At 50.4% G+C, this 17,461-nt stretch overlaps 2 protein-coding genes across 2 annotated transcripts; both read left to right on the top strand.

The window, feature by feature from the left end:
• The first annotated feature begins 9,007 nt into the window (after positions 1-9,007).
• On the top strand, positions 9,008-11,089 carry LOC101778649 (protein ALTERED XYLOGLUCAN 4). Its single transcript, XM_004965024.2, has 2 exons — positions 9,008-9,440; positions 9,752-11,089. The coding sequence occupies exons 1-2, from the start codon at positions 9,155-9,157 to the stop codon at positions 10,840-10,842; spliced, it is 1,377 nt and encodes a 458-aa protein (XP_004965081.1). The 5' UTR covers positions 9,008-9,154; the 3' UTR covers positions 10,843-11,089.
• A 3,536-nt stretch (positions 11,090-14,625) lies between these two features.
• On the top strand, positions 14,626-16,300 carry LOC101778251 (protein ALTERED XYLOGLUCAN 4). The gene is made up of 2 exons (XM_004965023.3): positions 14,626-14,915; positions 15,007-16,300. Exons 1-2 carry the CDS (start codon positions 14,683-14,685, stop codon positions 16,103-16,105), a joined length of 1,332 nt encoding a protein of 443 aa, XP_004965080.1. The 5' UTR covers positions 14,626-14,682; the 3' UTR covers positions 16,106-16,300.
• The last annotated feature ends 1,161 nt before the right edge of the window (positions 16,301-17,461 follow it).

The raw sequence follows: 17,461 nt of genomic DNA, 5'->3' as shown, positions 1-17,461 counted from the left end.
CCTGGATCCGTCCAGATAGATTAGATATAAATCTTCTGATGAAGTTTACCTTGCCGATTAGAGACTGTAGCTCAGTTTTGTTTTGTGGGGCGACGACTTTGTTGATAGCCGCAATGGTCTTCTGATTGACTTCAATACCTCGTTCGTGCACCATGAATCCTAAGAATTGTCCGGCGGAGACGCCGAAAGCACATTTGTTGGGATTCATCTTAAGACCATGTATTTTGGTGCACTCTAGGAGCCTTCGCAAATCGGCTAGGTGTTCTTCGTGGCTTTTGGACTTGACTACAACGTCGTCGATATAGATCTCCACCAGGAGGCCGATGAGTTTGTGGAAAATATAGTTCATGGCCCTCTGATATGTAGCACCAGCATTCTTCAAACCGAAAGTCATCACCACCCACTCGAATAGACCAAGATGGCCTGGACATCTGAAAGCCGTTTTGGGTATATCCTCTTCGGCCATAAGTATTTGATTGTATCCGGCGTTCCCATCCATGAAGCTAATAATTTTGTGCCCCGCGGCAGCGTCGATCAGCACATCGGCCGTAGGCATGGGGTAGCCATCCATCGGTGTGGCCTGATTAAGATTTCTGAAATCAACGCAAACGCGCAGCTTCCCGTTTTTCTTATACACCGGTACAATATTAGAAATCCACTCGGCATAACGACATTGCCGAATAAATTTCGCTTCAATCAACCGAGTTATTTCGGCTTTTATGTCTGGTAAAATTTTAGGATTGCATCGCCGTGCGGGTTGTTGGTACGGCCGATACCCTGGTTTTATGGGTAGCCGATGTTCAACAATAGATCGATCTAATCCGGGCATCTCGTGATACTCCCACGCAAAACAATCCTTGAATTCTCTTAATAAATTTGTCAATTTACACTTGTACTCTGGATCTAAATTTGCACTAATAAAAGTCGGCCTTGGTTTGGTTCCGTCACCTAAATCTACCATCTCTAATGAATCGGCCGACGTGAATCCGTGTCCCAGCTTCCCGTCTTCTCGGGCGAACTGATCCATTTATTGTGCTTCTTCGGAGCCGACTGCTTGGATCGGCTGTAGGCCAAAATCGGTGACCTTCAGGAAATCGGTTTCCCACACTCTACCTGATATGCACCTGACAGTTTCGCAGCTCCATTGTTGCGCGTCGGCCGCTGCGATGCTGTACGCGGAGTCGGCTTTGACCACCTCGATGTTATCACCGACCCATTGTACAAGGCATTGATGCATAGTTGACAGGATGCAGCAGTTTGCGTATATCCAGTCTCGGCCAAGAAGCATATTATAGGACCCTTTGCCATTAATGACGAAAAATGTGGTAGGAAGGGTCTTACTGCCGATGGTGAGGTCGACGCAGAGGGCACCGCGAGCGTTTGACACCTTGCCTTCGAAGTCCTTGAGCATCATGTCCGTCCTGGTTAGGTCGTCGTCGCTCTTTCCCAGCTTTCGGAGGACGGCATATGGCATAATGTTGACGGCAGCTCCCCCGTCGACCATCAATTTAGTGAGAGGGCGACCGTCAACATGCCCTTTCAGGAACAACGCCTTCATATGTTGCCGTTCGTCGTCTTCGGGCTTTTCGAACGTGGCCATCATTGGTTCTAAAGTCAACCATGCTGTTTGTTCCTCTATCGCCGACACATCCTGTTGATCGGCAGGGGTCATAAACTCCATCGGCAATATGAAAACCATACCGATTTCGGCTGCCGATTCGTCGCCCGCCGACTCATCGTTGCCCGTGTCGTTTCTTTTGGGGCGCCACACCCGAGGCCCTTCTTGCTTTTTGCCTATCGTGACCTCTTCTTCTTGCTGCTCCCATTGGCGGAGGCGTTGGATTCTCCGTTTTTGTGATTTGGTTAAACCGTCGGGGCACCATCTGGGGTTTATTGGCCTCCTTTCCTTCCCGGCGCGTTCCCATCCTGGTACGCGTCCTAACGGGTTCTCGTCCGTTACCCGAGCATCAGCCATGTCTTCGAGCCGGCTGTGAATGCTGGCTTTACTACTTGATTGATCGTGTCGATCGGTCCTGCCCCCCTGCCTATTATGGCTTCTTCCTTCTGACCGATCATATCGGTCACTTCTGCCCCCCAGCCGATCACGCATGGAACGGCGCTGATCTTCTGGGTTGCGCCAATTCCTGCTGGTCGGTTCTTGCCTTCCCTCTCTGGAGCGGGACCTTGTGAACGGCCGATTGTTTCGATAGGGACCGTTGCACTCTGGGCAAGTATCGGCTGATGGAAGTCTGAGGTTATTTTCCCAACAATGGATGAAGAATGGGCATCTCCAATGTTCCTCATGCCGACGCATTGCTTCTTCTCGGGACCTTGATCGTTCATGTTGGCGTTGGTATTTTTGGAGCAAGAACTGAGAAGTAATGCGTGGTCCTTCTGGCTCACCGTCGTCGGCCTCCATCCGTCGCTTTCCCTTGATGTCTTCAGACGTGACTTGATTCCTGGGATCGACAGCGCCACTCCTTTTTGCCGATTCGGATGTCAGCACTTTTGTTTGGAGGGGATTTTTACCCGTATCCACCATGTTGGTAGGGAAAGGGTGTTGATCAATCTTCATAGGTTTAGCCGATTTTGTCGGCACTTCAAATTTGAGTCTGCCTTGCTCAATGGCCGACTGTATTTGTTGCCTGAAGATTTTACACTCGTTAGTATCATGTGATGTGGCGTTATGCCACTTGCAATACTTCATCTTCTTCAATTGTTCGGCAGAGGGTATCGTGTGGTAAGGCGAGAGTTTAATTTGTCCTTCCTGGAGCAGAAGATCGAAGATTTTGTCAGCTTTAGCTGTGTCGAAACCAAATGCTTCCGGCTCCTTTTTGCCGAATGGGCATGATATCGGTTTCTTTCCTTTAATCCACTCTGCAAGTCCGATGTCGGCGTCTTCCTCATCTTCTAGTTCTTCCAGAAACGCCACTTTCTTCTGGAAATTCCTTCTTGGATCGAATGGACGTACCTCCTGCCCGGACAATCGGTGGACAATCTGGCTCAGGCTCTCGAACTCTTGTGAAGCATATTTCTCTTTAATATGTGGCAGCAGGCCTTGGAAAGCTATATCGGCCAACTGTGCATCGGTTAGAGCCAGGGAGTAGCATTTGTTTCTGATTTCCCGAAACCTCTGTATGTACGAGGGTATCGGCTCATCACTTCGTTGCCGGAGGCTAGTTAAATCAGACAACTTCATTTCGTGGACTCCAGCATAGAAGTACTTGTGGAACTGCCTCTCTAGATCGGCCCATGTGATAATTGAGTTTGGTGGCAAAGTGGTGAACCATTGGAAAGCCGATCCAGACAACGATGACGAGAACAACCGTACCCGCAAGGCATCTTGCGTAGCTGCCTCTCCGCATTGGATGATGAATCTATTCACATGTTCCACGGTAGAAGTATCATCCATTCCGGAAAATTTAGTGAAATCCGGAACTTTGTACCGATGGGGAAACGGCAACAAGTCGTACGTAGATGGGTATGGCGTCCTGTAAGTATAAGTTTGCACCTTCGGCTTCAGGCCGAATTGTTCTTGCATCACTTCCGCGATTTGCGCCGCCCAATCTGGTTGTTGCTGGGGAATAGCTGGCGGCGGAATTGGCACGTGTTGATAAATCGGAGGTTGAATAAAAGGGGATTGGTGAAAAGGTGGTATCTGAGTATAAGCCGGCGGTGTAGTAAAGGACGGCTGCTTGTAGGCACCACTCGTTTCATCGTATAGCATGAGCTCTGACGTCTTGTTGACCTCCGGAGAGATAGGTTGGTATGGTGGTATGATCGGCCGAGTGGCCGTTTGGGAAGGTGTCTGGAACGGAGGATTTCCTTGGCTGACCGATTGATTCAAACCGGTCGTGTTTAAAGGTGCCCCCCAGGGTAAAGGGATGACTGGAGGGAGCGGTGTAGTGGACGTAGAGGCACCGATTCCTCCGTATCCCAAAGGAGTTGATGACGTAGAGGCGCCGATCCCTCCGACAGAGGATTGGATCGGCTGAGAAGCCTGATAAGCCTGGTTTGGTGGAATCGGCTGAAAATACGTAGGCCCCCTGTATCCTTGTGGTATACTTCCGGCGAAGGAGTTGACAACAGCATTATGTACCATATTTGAAAGTACCGGGGACTGGTTGATGAAGGCGTGATGAAGAGATTGTTGAATCATATCGGACATTTTGTCCGAATCTTCTGAAATCGTAATCTGGCGGGGAGTAGAAAAAGGAGACTTTTTAACAGTTTCCCCGCTCCTAGAACGACTGAAGGATTTCAAGCAAGTTTTCCGGACTTGCTCTAAATACTGATTCAGATCTTCTCTTTGGTCGTCCTTTAGATCTGCTTCCGTCACTTCGATGACGTTATCTTCGGTGACTTCAGCAGCTTTCGACATGACAGCGGTTGTAATGGTCCCACCAGGCGTGCCAAAAGTGTGTTGGCGCTAGAAATCGGTCCAGCGGCCGACACACGACCCGGGAGAATCTGCTTAGCTCCTGTTCGGGTGAATGCCCTGGTGCGGTTCGCGCGGCGTGCCAGCCAATCTGACCTGTTGATTGGCAAGGAAGAACACGTGTCAAATTCAGTAACTACGATCGGCTGAGTTTCCGATCGAGAGAGCTAATCGGCAGATCGACCGATTTACTGTGGTAAAGAAATCGGCTACAAGATAGCGCGATCCTTATAGCCTTGTAGACAGAAAAATACTAAAGCAATCGGTACAAAGCTTATGAAAATAGCACTAGGAAAAGATCTAATCGGCAACGAACGGATCTAACAACAGAAAGTAATAAAAGCCGATACTACCGATTCCTAGCAGGATAACTGGTGATAAAAGCTAGAAAAACAGGTGAAAACCTATGAATCTAGTTAATATCGATAACTGGTGAATAAATCTAAACGAAACAACAGCGATACGCCGGAAGTTAAAGCTTAGATATTACTCGATAAGCGGAACTTATAGAATCGGCCGGAGATCAAGATGATGCAGCCCTGCCAACCCGCACGAACTCGTGAGAAGAAAAAACGATGGCGAAGTCGCCTGCTTGAAAGTAGTACGAAGAATAAAGTAACTTGTTGTATTGATTGATTGTTGTTTACAGATTTACAAAGGTAGCTATTTATAGCCCCGTACAAATAATCTTCTTAACCGACTAGAACTCTATCTCTAATTCAAACAGGAAACAAATATCTACAAGCACGATCCGTGCTAAACTAATTACCCCACGCTTCGTGGGCTGAACTCCACCTTATCCTTCCATCTTTCCAAGCCCATACAGGCCCACTTTAGTTCACCTTCCTGATCGGCCGATTCCTTATCAACAAAGGGTTGCCGATTAGGAATCTGGCGTATTCACTCCGAAGCAAGGTAAAAGCCATTTGACCGATTCCGCACTGTAGCACCTTTTGGCCGATTCCCATCCGTATTCCTTCGATTTCTTTCTCCTTTGGTGCCGATTCTACTGATGACAAAATCCGGCGTCAACAGAAGGACTAAAGATATGTTCCTCGTCTATGGAGGTCAGGAGGAGCTCGTTGTAACAGGTTACACCGATGCTAGTTTCCAAACCGACAGAGATGATTCAAAGTCACAATCAGGATTTGTGTTCACGCTAAATGGTGGTGCTGTTAGTTGGAAGAGTTCCAAGCAGGAGACGGTGGCCGATTCTACGACAGAAGCCGGGTACATCGCGGCTTCGGAAGCCGCGAAGGAAGGTGTTTGGATAAGGAATTTCCTCATTGATCTTGGTGTGTTCCCGAATGCGTCCGGCCCATTGAATCTCTACTGTGATAACAATGGGGCAATTGCGCAAGCAAAGGAGCCAAGGAACCACCAGAAGAACAAACACGTAATGCGGCGATTTCATCTCATTCGAGACTTCGTTAACCGGGGTGAGATCAAGATATGCAAAATACACACGGATCTGAACATTTCTGATCCGTTGACAAAACCACTCCCGCAGGCTAAGCATGATGCGCATGTAAGAGCTATGGGTATTAGGTACCTTCTAGATTGACTCTAGTGCAAGTGGGAGACTGTTGGAGGTATGCCCTAGAGGCAATCATAGAGATGATGATATTCCATTTGTATTCATGATTTGTATGTTGTGTTCATTGAATATCCATTAAAGGCTACTTGAATTGATTTGCAATTATGTGAATTGTATGTGAAACTCTTTACTTGTATGGTTATTCTAAAGTTGTCCCTAGTCGGAGTTCATGTGAGGACACACATGAATATTAGACTAGCACATGTATTAGTTGATGACTATGTTTCACAAGTCATGGACATGGAGATGTTGAACTAATAATGTGGACACATGTGGAGACATGTGTTAGGACTGACCCAACACGAGAAGTAGTTCTCTCTTTAAACAACATATACGCTTTGTCCTTAGACCTGAGATTGTCGCATGTATTCTAGATGTGGATCGACCTACTTAGGGGCTATCAAACGCTACGCCGTAACAGGGTAGTTATAAAGGTAGCTTTCGGGTTTGTCAAGAAGCATGCTATGAGACATGGTCAATCAAGATGGGATTTGCCCCTCTCTGATTGAGAGTGATATCTCTGGGCCCCTCGAGTGATCGGATCCAAAAATGCATGGCCATGCTACGTACAGTTAAGAGTTAACCTACAAAGGGATTCCGAATCACAGGATCGAGAAAGAGCGGTCGGCTTGAAGCTAGACCAAATATCGTGAGGCAAAGGGAATAGCATGTATATTATGTTGTGATGGTTCGTCTGATATGATCTTCGTGTGCGTATAGGAGTTGGCACGTCTTGCTAGAGGCCGCTACCGACTATTGGGCCGAGTAGGAGTACTCGGGCCATGTCTATGCGTATCCGAACCCATAGGGTCACACACTTAAGGGGCTGGAAGCCCAATTCGGATCAGATCCGAGTTGGATTAGGTTTAGAAGTGCTAATGGGCCTCGGATCCAGAGGCCCGTCAGGAACCTCTATAAATAGAGGGGTGGGGGCGCCCTAGGGTTTACACCTTTTGTGAAACACACCTGCCGCGCCTCCCACGCCCTCGCCTGTTGCAACTCGCGGATCTAGCAGTCCGGCTTGCGACGCTTCCTCCCTACACGTGTGGATACCTTGGAGGTGTTGCGCCTGCAGCACTTGGACGAGCCATCGACGAGCCGCCGACGAGCCACGACGAGCCGACGACGAGCCGCGGCACCGGAGGCGATCTTGCTGCACGTGGGAGCTGCTGGACGTGACGTGATCGACTACGTACGACTACGTTGATCGACTACGTACGACTACGTGATCGTCTTCACTGCATCGACGCATATCTACATCTTCCGCACCAGTAGTGCGTCGAGTGGTAATCTCGTGATCCTTATACGGCAGTTCTTCCTGGTTATACGCAGTAGAAATTTTGATTTGCACTAGTGTAGCCTACCTCGTATCCCAACAGCCGCCCCCTCCGCTGCCGTCCACCGGCGGCCTGCCCCTCCACGGCGGGCACGGGTGTGCCCACGGGTACAGTGTACCCGCGGGTGATGGGTGCGGGTTCAATTTCTTACCTGTGATGGGTCGCGGGTGCGGGCACAGGGTTTGTCTCGCGAGTGCGGGTTTGTAAACCCTCTACCCACGGATAATGAGCCCGTTGCCATCTATATGCTGTCTTCAGAGAAGTATCAAGGGCTAGCTTGAATGATTTGGGATCAGGTGGCAGTGTTGGAGTATTTTAGCACCCGGAATAAAAAAGGAATGAAAATGACAAATCCATTGTAAATGTATTATATTATTTGTAATGCAAGGCAAGGGCTGCCATCAATTATGCTAAAACAAGTTACTTTTGCCATCCCTTGTAACTTAAAAATAGAATCTTGTATTGCTGTCTGTTATTTTTTTTACAGTTTGTGAAATACATATGGATGCTTGATGGTGACACATGTGACATTGTTATTTGTTGTAGTTAATTGTTCACAGGAAAAATAGCCATACGCTGTCATGTCTGGTGTTATTTATTGTTCTTTGTTTTGGCTGGATAAGGAGAAGCGATTACTCTTGCTTAAACTAACATATTTTGGATGTCAGGAGGGTAAGCTGAATGAACATGCCATCAGCCATTTCTGTTTGATGTATTTGTTTAGTGTGGCATACAGGACCCTTTTTTTCTTCTGAAAACCGGAAGCATTTAACTGTTCTTAGAAATTACTAATTGTGCTAAGGATTTCTTACTTGGATGGTTTTGGAGAATCTGCTTGAGAACAGGATAGTTCACTGAAAAAGTTAGTCAAGCTGCATGACATGTCACTTCATTTGATTTGTGAATTGTCTATTTTTATATCTCCTGGATCTTGAAATAAAAAGTATTATGTTGTTTCGTAGATACTAGTCGTTAACGCGTGCGATTTGTGGGATTTATTTAGACACTTGTAATGTTTTCATATCATAATAATCCTCCATACTGTCCAAATTGTGCTGTAACTCGTGTGCTATAATTTGTACTGTATCCGTTCCAAATTGTATGTCATTTTATCTTTTCTAGATATATAAATTTTTTTAAGTATGTAGACATAACCTATATCTAGATGCATAGTAAAAATCATATATCTAAAAGAGCCAAAACAATCTAGAGGAGAGAGTACATGGAGGCTGCTACTTCGTCATCGACTCATCGACGGGGCCTCTCATGGCGGGCATGTGGTAGATATTAGTGGAAAATGTGAATTATGAAATGCACGTAGAAATTAAATATTTTGTGAATTATGAAATGCATATAAAAATTAAAAATATGGCAGTTATTTTTGATATTTTTTTCTAAAAGAGAAATATAAAACACATATAAAAAACAAAAAATATCTTGGCAGCAAAAAGAAGTCGGGCTCGATTTGTTGGTCTGGGCCTTCGTTCTTTTGGCCCACCAATATTCCTGTTAGTCCGCCGCGACATGGGGGCATGTTTCACGGCCACTTGCCAGTTTGCAACTAATTGGACCCAACTAGAAGTTCATTCAATACAAGCCTACCTAGAGCCAGCTAAACTACACGACCATGGTCCACGTCCATCGCACCGTGCCGTCAGTAGAAAAAAAAAATTCCCACCCTGCGGCTCTCCCTTTCCTCGATTACCCCCCTTCCGTCCTCCTCTGCTTGTGCCATGGTTTCCTCCTCCTGAACAGCACGGCCACATCTCGCAGCCTGCAGCCATGGTCACTAACTTCCTGCAGAAGTACCAGCTCCAGAACCACCAGCTCATACTCCCCAAGAAGCAGTTCATCACCTACGCCCTGTACGCGCTAGTCGCCCTCGCCTTCCTCCATTACCTGCTCTTCTACCCCGCGCTCGCATCTGGCAAGTCGGTGGTGGTGGCGCAAGTGCAGGAGGAGGTCGCAGCGGTTGTCTCAGCTCGGGTGGATGCACCGGAGCAGCTTCTTCCCCTTCCTCCCCCACCCTCTCCCAACCAAGGAGATAAAGCGTTGGGGAATCGACAAGGTAGAGCATTGGGATTTCCTGTTGATTCCTGATTTCTCATGGTGGTTGTTGCAATGTGTGGTAGAAATCTGTTCCTGGAAAGATTTTGCAGCCCAATTAAGTTCGTGCATAAGTAATTTTTGGTTTCTGTATGGATGCTAGTTCTAAATTTGGTGCCAATTTCTGGATTTCTTGATTTTCGGCATCTGATTTCTGAAATTTCTTATGCAAGATTAGTCATGAAAAAACTTTGTTTCTTTTTTAGTTCTTTAGGCTGAGAAATGGAGCATTCTTGTGAGCTAATCTTGGCTTCTTGCATTGACTTTGAATAGCCGAGGAAGAAGTGCCTGCGCCGCCGCCGTGCGACTACTCCGACGGCGAGTGGGCGCCGGAAGCGCGGCCACCGCTCTACAATGGCACGAGCTGCGGCACTATCAAGGACGGCCAGAACTGCATGGCGCACGGCCGGCCCGACACCGGCTACCTCTACTGGCGGTGGCGGCCGCGGGGGTGCGACCTGCCGGCCTTCTCCCCTGAGGCGTTCCTCCGCTGGCTCCGCAACAAGCACCTGGCCTTCGTCGGCGACTCCCTGGCGCGGAACCAGGCGGAGTCGCTGCTGTGCCTCCTCGCGTCCCGCTCCCCGCCGGAGCTCGCGTACCGGGACGGCGAGGAGAACCGGTTCCGACGGTTCGTGTTCCGGGAGTTCAACGCCACGGTGTCCGTGTTCTGGTCGCCGTTCCTGGTGAAGGTCGCCGAGAAGGCGGAGCACGCGGGCGTGCGGCACAACAACGTGTTCCTGGACGCGTTCGACGAGCGGTGGATGTCGCAGCTGGGCGCGCTCGACGTCGCGGTCCTGTCCGTGGGCCACTGGTTCCTGATCCCCGGCGTCTACCACGACGGCGGCAGGGTCGTCGCGTGCCACGACTGCGCGGACCTCAACCACACCGAGACCGACTTCTTCGGCGTGTTCCGGGACGCCATCCACCGGACGCTCGCCGAGGTCACCAGGCGGCACAGCGACGGCGCGGGGAAGAAGAAGGTGGTCGCGCTGACCACGTTCTCGCCGGCGCACTTCGAGGGGGACTGGGACAAGACCGGTGCGTGCCCGAAGAAGCGGCCGTACAGGGCCGGCGAGAAGGGGCTGGGGTACACGGAGTCGGAGATGCGGAAGACCGTGGTGGAGGCGGTGCGGTCCGGGGCCGACGCCGCCGGCGCCGGGTCCGGGCTGCGGTTCGCGGCGCTGGACGTGACGGCGCTGGCGAACCTGCGGCCGGACGGGCACCCCGGGCCGTACATGAACAAGGACCCGTTCGGCGGCGGCGGCGCGGGCGACAGGAGGGTGCAGAACGACTGCGTGCACTGGTGCATGCCCGGGCCGGTGGACACGTTCAACGAGATCCTGCTCCAGACCGTCCTCCGGTGACCGCGCCGCGCGAGACATGAAGACGACAGGCATGTCTGCTCATGTCTCATGTGCTCGCTCCAAAGATTTGGATCGAAATGCACGTGCATCGACGATTCTTTCAGTTGTGTATGTGATACATATGATTACTTGGTTACTAGGATATGAGATACTCATCGGTACTAGGTCAAGTTTGTTTTGGGTAGTTGTGATGATACTGAAATTGTAGCTTTTCTGAAGCCTTCAAGGACAGGCATTTTCAGGATGAGCCGACGACGCCATGGTCATCTTCGAGATGGAAATGGGCAATCTACAATGTGGCCATTCTGTGATCGATTGGGAACGGAAATGAAGGGTTTCCACTTCTCTCAAACTAAACAAAAAAAATGAAGGATTTGAAATTGAACGAATTCCCCTGGATATCGGAGGAGATCCGAGAAGCTCCTCTCTGAATTCTTGTGGTACTGGTAGTCTCCTCAAACTATAATTCTTGTTTGCACCAGGTACTATGGCCTAAAGAAACCATTACCAATTTATCATGCAGACATTTGACCCTGACTGAACTTCTCGGAGGCCATGCCTGCATGCCATATGCAGGTGTTTCCTCATGCGCCGGCGCGGCATGTGCCCCACGTTTGATCCGGAGCACTTTGTGCGTAACCGCCCCCGGAAGTCTCCTAGGGCGTGTTGGCTTGCTTTGTTTGCGGTCGGCTGTTCGCTCAAACCTTGAAAGGAGCATGCTTGCTAGGAATAGGATGCCTCTGTCTCGTATCGATCCTCCGGCGGCTTGTTTGTGTCGGTGATCTGCTAGACCGACGGGATCGCACGAATGCGGCGGCGTGCCGAGCTTGTTGTCACCCGGATCGGAGCCCGCTACCATGGCTGAATGTGGCAGCAACTAGCGGCTTGCAAAACTGCAATCTTGGAGTATGGTGGTGGCATCTCCACCGTCGTCGTCCCGCCGCGTCAACCGCCGTGGAACGTGGGGTTTACGACCGCATCGCCTTTGTCTGTGCCGGATGTGCGGAAACTTTAACTGTGAACTCAACATCCGCACAATTCTACAGCCCATATTCCACGGGCTCTATTGTGGCCCGCAAGGTCTAGCCTCCTCACTTTGCCGCCGCCGCCTCCCCGCGTAGCCCACTACAGTTCCTATGGGCCTCATTCACCTGGCTTCGTAGCGGGCTAACAAATCTGGCTATTTTTCACGGTGCTAATATCCCTTCCGTGTTTTTAATTTCCAAGATCGGAAACGACTGATTTTCACGGTGCTATTTCAATATGACGGGTTCCCCCATGCAAATTACAATAGCAGCCCAACTAAGCATCATCAGCAATATAACGAACGACCCTCAATGACCTATCTAAGCATATATCATCGTTTGTACTATGTTTGGTAAAGTAACCAAGCAACTGAGAGCCCCATTGGTTGGGTTCCAATTTTTGCCCAACCAAAATCATGGCACGCCTAGAAATTTTGACTATCAATTGGTTCATTACCAAAAATTGGTATGCCAATATTTATAGCCAAAACTAAGGCAAGTCACTCGAAAGGGTGAAAAGTATTGGTTGCCATACAAACCAAATGGATACCAAAATTTCTTACCCTAACTTTAGCATGCCCTAGTTTTGGCATGCCTTGATTTTGACTTGGCAAGAATTGGAACCCAACCAATCAAGCTCTGAATCCTACACTACATGCAATCACACAATAGATTTAACCCTCAGAAGAAACAAGTGCTCATCTCAGAGGCTTGGATACCCTGCTGTGCACGTAAGCGAAGTACCACGCATCTTGGCGCTCCAGAGAGGGCAGCCAGGGGTGGAGCCAGAAATCGGTCATGACCCGGGCTGAACTGGTGTATGGAGTCGGTGTCCAAACACAAAGATCAAATCACAAAGGCAATAAGAAGCTAGCAGACACAACATTTTGTGAACTAGCCTCGTATATCAGCCTCCTGGGATTATTTTTTCTTAAGTAAAGATCATAGAGTTCAGTTGAATTCATAGCCTCTTCATAGTTGTGCAAGGAGATTATAGGGGGTGGATCCGGGCTGCAGCCCACCCCGCCAGGACCCTGAATCCGGTCCTGAAGGGTGAAGGCGGTCATTCCTAGCAGCTCCTTCTTCCTCGTGTCCACAGCAGCCACCCACGTATTGTCGTCGTCATGCACGATGTGGCTCAAGGTTGTGAAGTAAACGATGTCAGCATCATCTTGCAGGCCGAGCACGGGCTGACGTACATCAAAACTCTCGAAGCTTTTGCCGCTTCTTGTAAGGCTCTTGAAATTCAGGCTGTTCGGAACCTTGAGACTTGTGGAGGAATCCCCGATGCTGGTGTCCTGGCGCCAACGGTTGTCGTCTGATGATGACGAGGAACACGTAGCAGGCCTGCTCCATGTAGCAGCCATCCAGCCATGGATGAAGTAGCCATCAGTGACGAAGCCATCACTGTGGTAGATGATGTCATTCGTTGGTCTCCGATGAGGCTGCAGCTTGACGTACTTGAGGCGGTCCCCCACGACGGCGATGTTCCGGTAGCGGTGCGCGTCGCCCTCGAGCTCGTCGTCGTCGTTGCCATCGTCATCGTCGTCGTCGTTCCTCTGGAGGAGGGGCTCCGGCACCGCGACGTAGCGGACCAGGGGCATGGGTTCGCCCTTCGTTCGCCGCGCGGCCTCGTCCTCCACCTTGAGCACGTCGCAGAAGAGGATGCCCCGCCAGAGGTCGACAAAGGCCATGGTGCCGGCGTCCCCTCCTACCGCCAACAACCGTGGAGTTGTTATGGTAAAAGCGCTTCTTGCCGCGGCGGCGCCGCCGCATCTGCGGCTTGTTCAGCGACACGTCGTGGGTCGTCCAGTGTCCCCGCTTGGAGTCGTAGAGGCAGAGGTCGAACTGCCCGGCGGGGTGCCTCCAATATTCATGGCGAAGCACGGCCACAATGCATTTCCTACCGCCCGTGTGGTCGTCGCGGTAGCACAGGACGCCGGCGTCGTCTCCATCGATTCGAACCCTTCAGGCCAGACTGTGACGCTGAGAAGGACGAACTCCTCCTCCGCGGCGAGGATGCTCGGCTCGTAGTGGATCTCGGCGACGTCTGGGCTGTGGAGGCACACGTAGGAGACGAGCGGCGGGCGGCGAGGGCAGAAGGTGGCCTGGATCGGCTTGCCGTTGCAGGTCACGGAGAAGGCGGTGGTGGCGTTGTTGCGCTTGGCGACGTAGGCCTTCCGCTCGAGGAGCACCCAGGGGAGCTTCTCCTGGGCAGCGGCGGCGTCGTCGGCGGAGAGGGCGGGCGGATTAAGGGAGGACGGGTAGAGATCAGGAATCCGCATGGTCTCAGATGATACAAAATTGATCTGGCTCCGGATCTTGTCTTGATTGGATGGATCATGGATGTCCCTGGTGTATCGTGTATGTAGAGGTTGATGAAGAGGTCCGTTTCCGACTCGAACTAAGCTCTAGTCGGGAGAATATAAGACAACACAATGATTTCGAATTCCGTAATGTTTTCATAGAGGAAGGAATTACGTAGCCCTTCACGTCGGGCCAGCCCAGCCCAATGGCCAACGCCACGGGCTCTTTTGAGGCCTGCCCGGCAAAAGAAAGGCCTGGAGTTGGGACAAAGGTTGAAAATCATGGAAACTCGAGTGCTTGCTTGTGCGTGCATTCAATGTACACAGTCGTGTGGTGTGCGTGCACGTGCTTCTACCTTGGTACCAGACATCGAGCTGCACTTGTTCCATTTCCCTAACGATTCCCGAATCCAGGGCCGGGAGCCCGGGACACATCGTCGGTGGCCCGGCAACAACACATCGTCGTGAAACAGAGCACCTCCCCTGATCCTGCCGTGCAAATCAAGGAGATGGGAGCGTGCCAAGCACTTCATCCCCACAGCCAGAAACCATCGTCTCCCAGCACGAACAGCTCCAATCCGGGCTATTTCCTCTCCAAACCCGTCTGCGCTTGGCTCGCCTGCGGCTTCCTCTCCTTGGCTCTCCTCCACCTCCTCTGCTGCTCCCCCGCCGGCACCCAACAAGAGGTGTTCTCTGCTCTGCTCCAGCACTTCAACACCTCCTCCGCCTCGGTGTCATCAGTGTTCGTGAATGTTGCTTAAACCGCCGTCACCTACTCGAAAAGCTCTTGCACTTGCAGCCTTTGTATTTCCCATGTTCCTTGTTTGATGCAGGCCGGAGGGAGGCGGGCAGAGCTGCGACTACTCGGAGGGGCAGTGGGTGTGGGCGCCGGGCCACGCGCGCCGGTACAACGCCACCGAATGCAACGTCAAGGACAGCGAGAACTGCGTCCGCAACGGGCGCCCGGACACCGGCTACCTCGACTGGCGGTGGCAGCCTGCGGCGGCGGGGTGCGAGCTGCCGGCCTTCGACGCCGCGGCGTTCCTCGCCGCGGTCCGCGGCAAGCACGTCGCGTTCGTGGGCGACTCCATGGCGCGGAACCAGGCCGAGTCGCTGGTCTGCCTCCTCGGCGCGTCGGCGTTCCCGTCCCGCCTCGTGTACCGCGACGCCGACCCCGGCGTGTTCCAGTTCCGGCGCTGGGCGTTCCCGTCGCACGGCGTGACGGTGTCCGTGTACTGGGCGCCGTTCCTGGCGCGGGCCACGGGCAGGGTGGACGACTACCACCTGCCTTACAGCTCGGTGTACCTCGACACGCTCGCCGAGCGGTGGTCGGCGGAGGCCGACACCATGGACGTGGCGGTGGTCAGCGCGGGCCACTGGTTCCTGAAGTGGGCCATGTTCTACAACGGCAGCGAGGTGCTCGGCGTGCACATGCTCCCGGAATCCAACCACACTGAGATCGGCTTCGTCTCGCCGTTCCGGGAGGTGATCCGGAAGTCGGTGGACCGACTCCTCATCGGTTCCGGCGGCGGCGGCGACGCCCGGGGCGACCGGACAGTGGTTCTGGCCACCATATCGCCGTCGCACTTCGAGAAGGCGTGGGACGACCCCACGACGTGCGCGAGGAAGGGCCCGTACAAGGATGAGGAGAAGGAGGTGGACGGCGAGGCCGCGGAGCTCAGGAGGGTCGTTAAAGAAGAGGCGTCCGCGGCGGCGGCGAGGAGCGACGGCGGGGCGACGACGATCAAGGTGCTGGACGTGACGAAGCTGGCGACGATGCGGCCGGACGGACACCCCGGCGCGTACATGCACAGGGACCCGTTCGCGCCCGGCAAGCCGGAGAAGATGCTCAACGACTGCCTCCATTCCTGCCTGCCCGGGCCGGTGGACACGTTTAATGAGATATTGCTGCAGCTCCTGACCAAGAGGTAGAGTACGTGGTTGGCAGGAGCAATACTCATACGAGTGTGCACGTGCACCTGCCATTTTGCGTTGCGCTTGCGCGCGTATGACATGTAGCGTGTCACTGCTACGCCTGATGAACGGTCAACTTTAGTGAATTGATGTGGTCGTCGTTCCTCGTCAGTTATGTTGGTCCAATCTTTTGGAGACGTAGATATGGGTTTGGGTGCATGCATGGGTTCAGAATTAAGAAAAAATGGTTTATTAGACGTGGAAAAAGAAACATTTTCCAAAAAACACAATACACATGTAGACACTCATACATGCACGTATGCAAATAAAATTTTCCTAAATATAAGCACCTCCGATGGATTGAGATGGCATATCTTGATACTAATAAAGTTACCATAGGCATCTTATATATTGTCCACGGGTATATCGCTCATTATTAAATAGCTATAAATAAGCCTGTGTTGAGTTAAAGACTGTTGATGAATATGTCCCATAAAAAAACCTAACCAATCGAGGCCCCATAAATTTGTACGCGGAAAATGAAAATGAACTTGTTGATACATAAGTCTTAGAAACTCATTAGAAGTCTCTAGAGGCTTGCTCCAAATGATATATGATAATAAGTACTCCTGATATTGCTATTTCAAACTGGAATAACATTTTAGCACCTCCACGTTATGTGAGACATACTAGAAAAAGGAAGGTATTCTAGAAATTCTTAAAAACAAATACGATACATCGAACCATTGAGTTGATAGACTTTGTTTCTAAATTAATCAACATCATCATTAGAAAAAATAACCCAACATGTCCCTAATATTTTCTTCCAAATTACCCAGTTGTCATTTGAAAATAATAAATACTCTAAATACTTGCTTCTAAATTAAAATTTTAATTTAAGATACCTCCAATATTTGTTTCTAAACTAAACAAACGTGTCGCCATCTTGCCTCATAAATATATCTAAAGACTAATTTAAGTCCTTGTCAATAATCTAAAAAATCTAGGAGAAAATTTTATACCAATTTTTTTCGAATTAGATAAGCTAGAGCCAAAAAAGTCTCTCCACCAGATGAGCCAACACCATTTTAGCAGGAGCAAGAGCTGTGCCAAACAACCATAATTTACACCTCTCTTACTAGTTACATGGTGAAGTTGACCAAGATAGCATGGATAACCACAAATATATATTCCGTGATGAATTAAAATCTCTAGTGGTTACCGTTATTTCCTGCGCTACTTTTTCACTATGTTTCAATTATCTCGTTTAAATTTATTTTAGTGTTTAAACTAGTGACTAAGACGATTCAGGAATTTCTTCTTAATTGAATTGGTAATCTAGTCCTTGGTGCATATATATAATAACAAATGGTG

Source organism: Setaria italica, chromosome IV, assembly GCF_000263155.2.
Source record: "Setaria italica strain Yugu1 chromosome IV, Setaria_italica_v2.0, whole genome shotgun sequence".
Taxonomy (NCBI): Eukaryota; Viridiplantae; Streptophyta; class Magnoliopsida; order Poales; family Poaceae; genus Setaria; species Setaria italica.
This window is presented reverse-complemented; position numbering and strand designations above follow the sequence as displayed.

Excerpts from the sequence above, each read along its gene's own strand:
- LOC101778649 (XM_004965024.2), top strand. The coding sequence starts at position 9,155 with ATGGTCACTAACTTCCTGCAGAAGTACCAGCTCCAGAACCACCAGCTC. Across the intron at positions 9,441-9,751 it reads AGCGTTGGGGAATCGACAAG|CCGAGGAAGAAGTGCCTGCG; the intron begins GTAGAGCATTGG and ends GACTTTGAATAG.
- LOC101778251 (XM_004965023.3), top strand. The coding sequence starts at position 14,683 with ATGGGAGCGTGCCAAGCACTTCATCCCCACAGCCAGAAACCATCGTCT. Across the intron at positions 14,916-15,006 it reads TCCGCCTCGGTGTCATCAGT|GCCGGAGGGAGGCGGGCAGA; the intron begins GTTCGTGAATGT and ends TGTTTGATGCAG.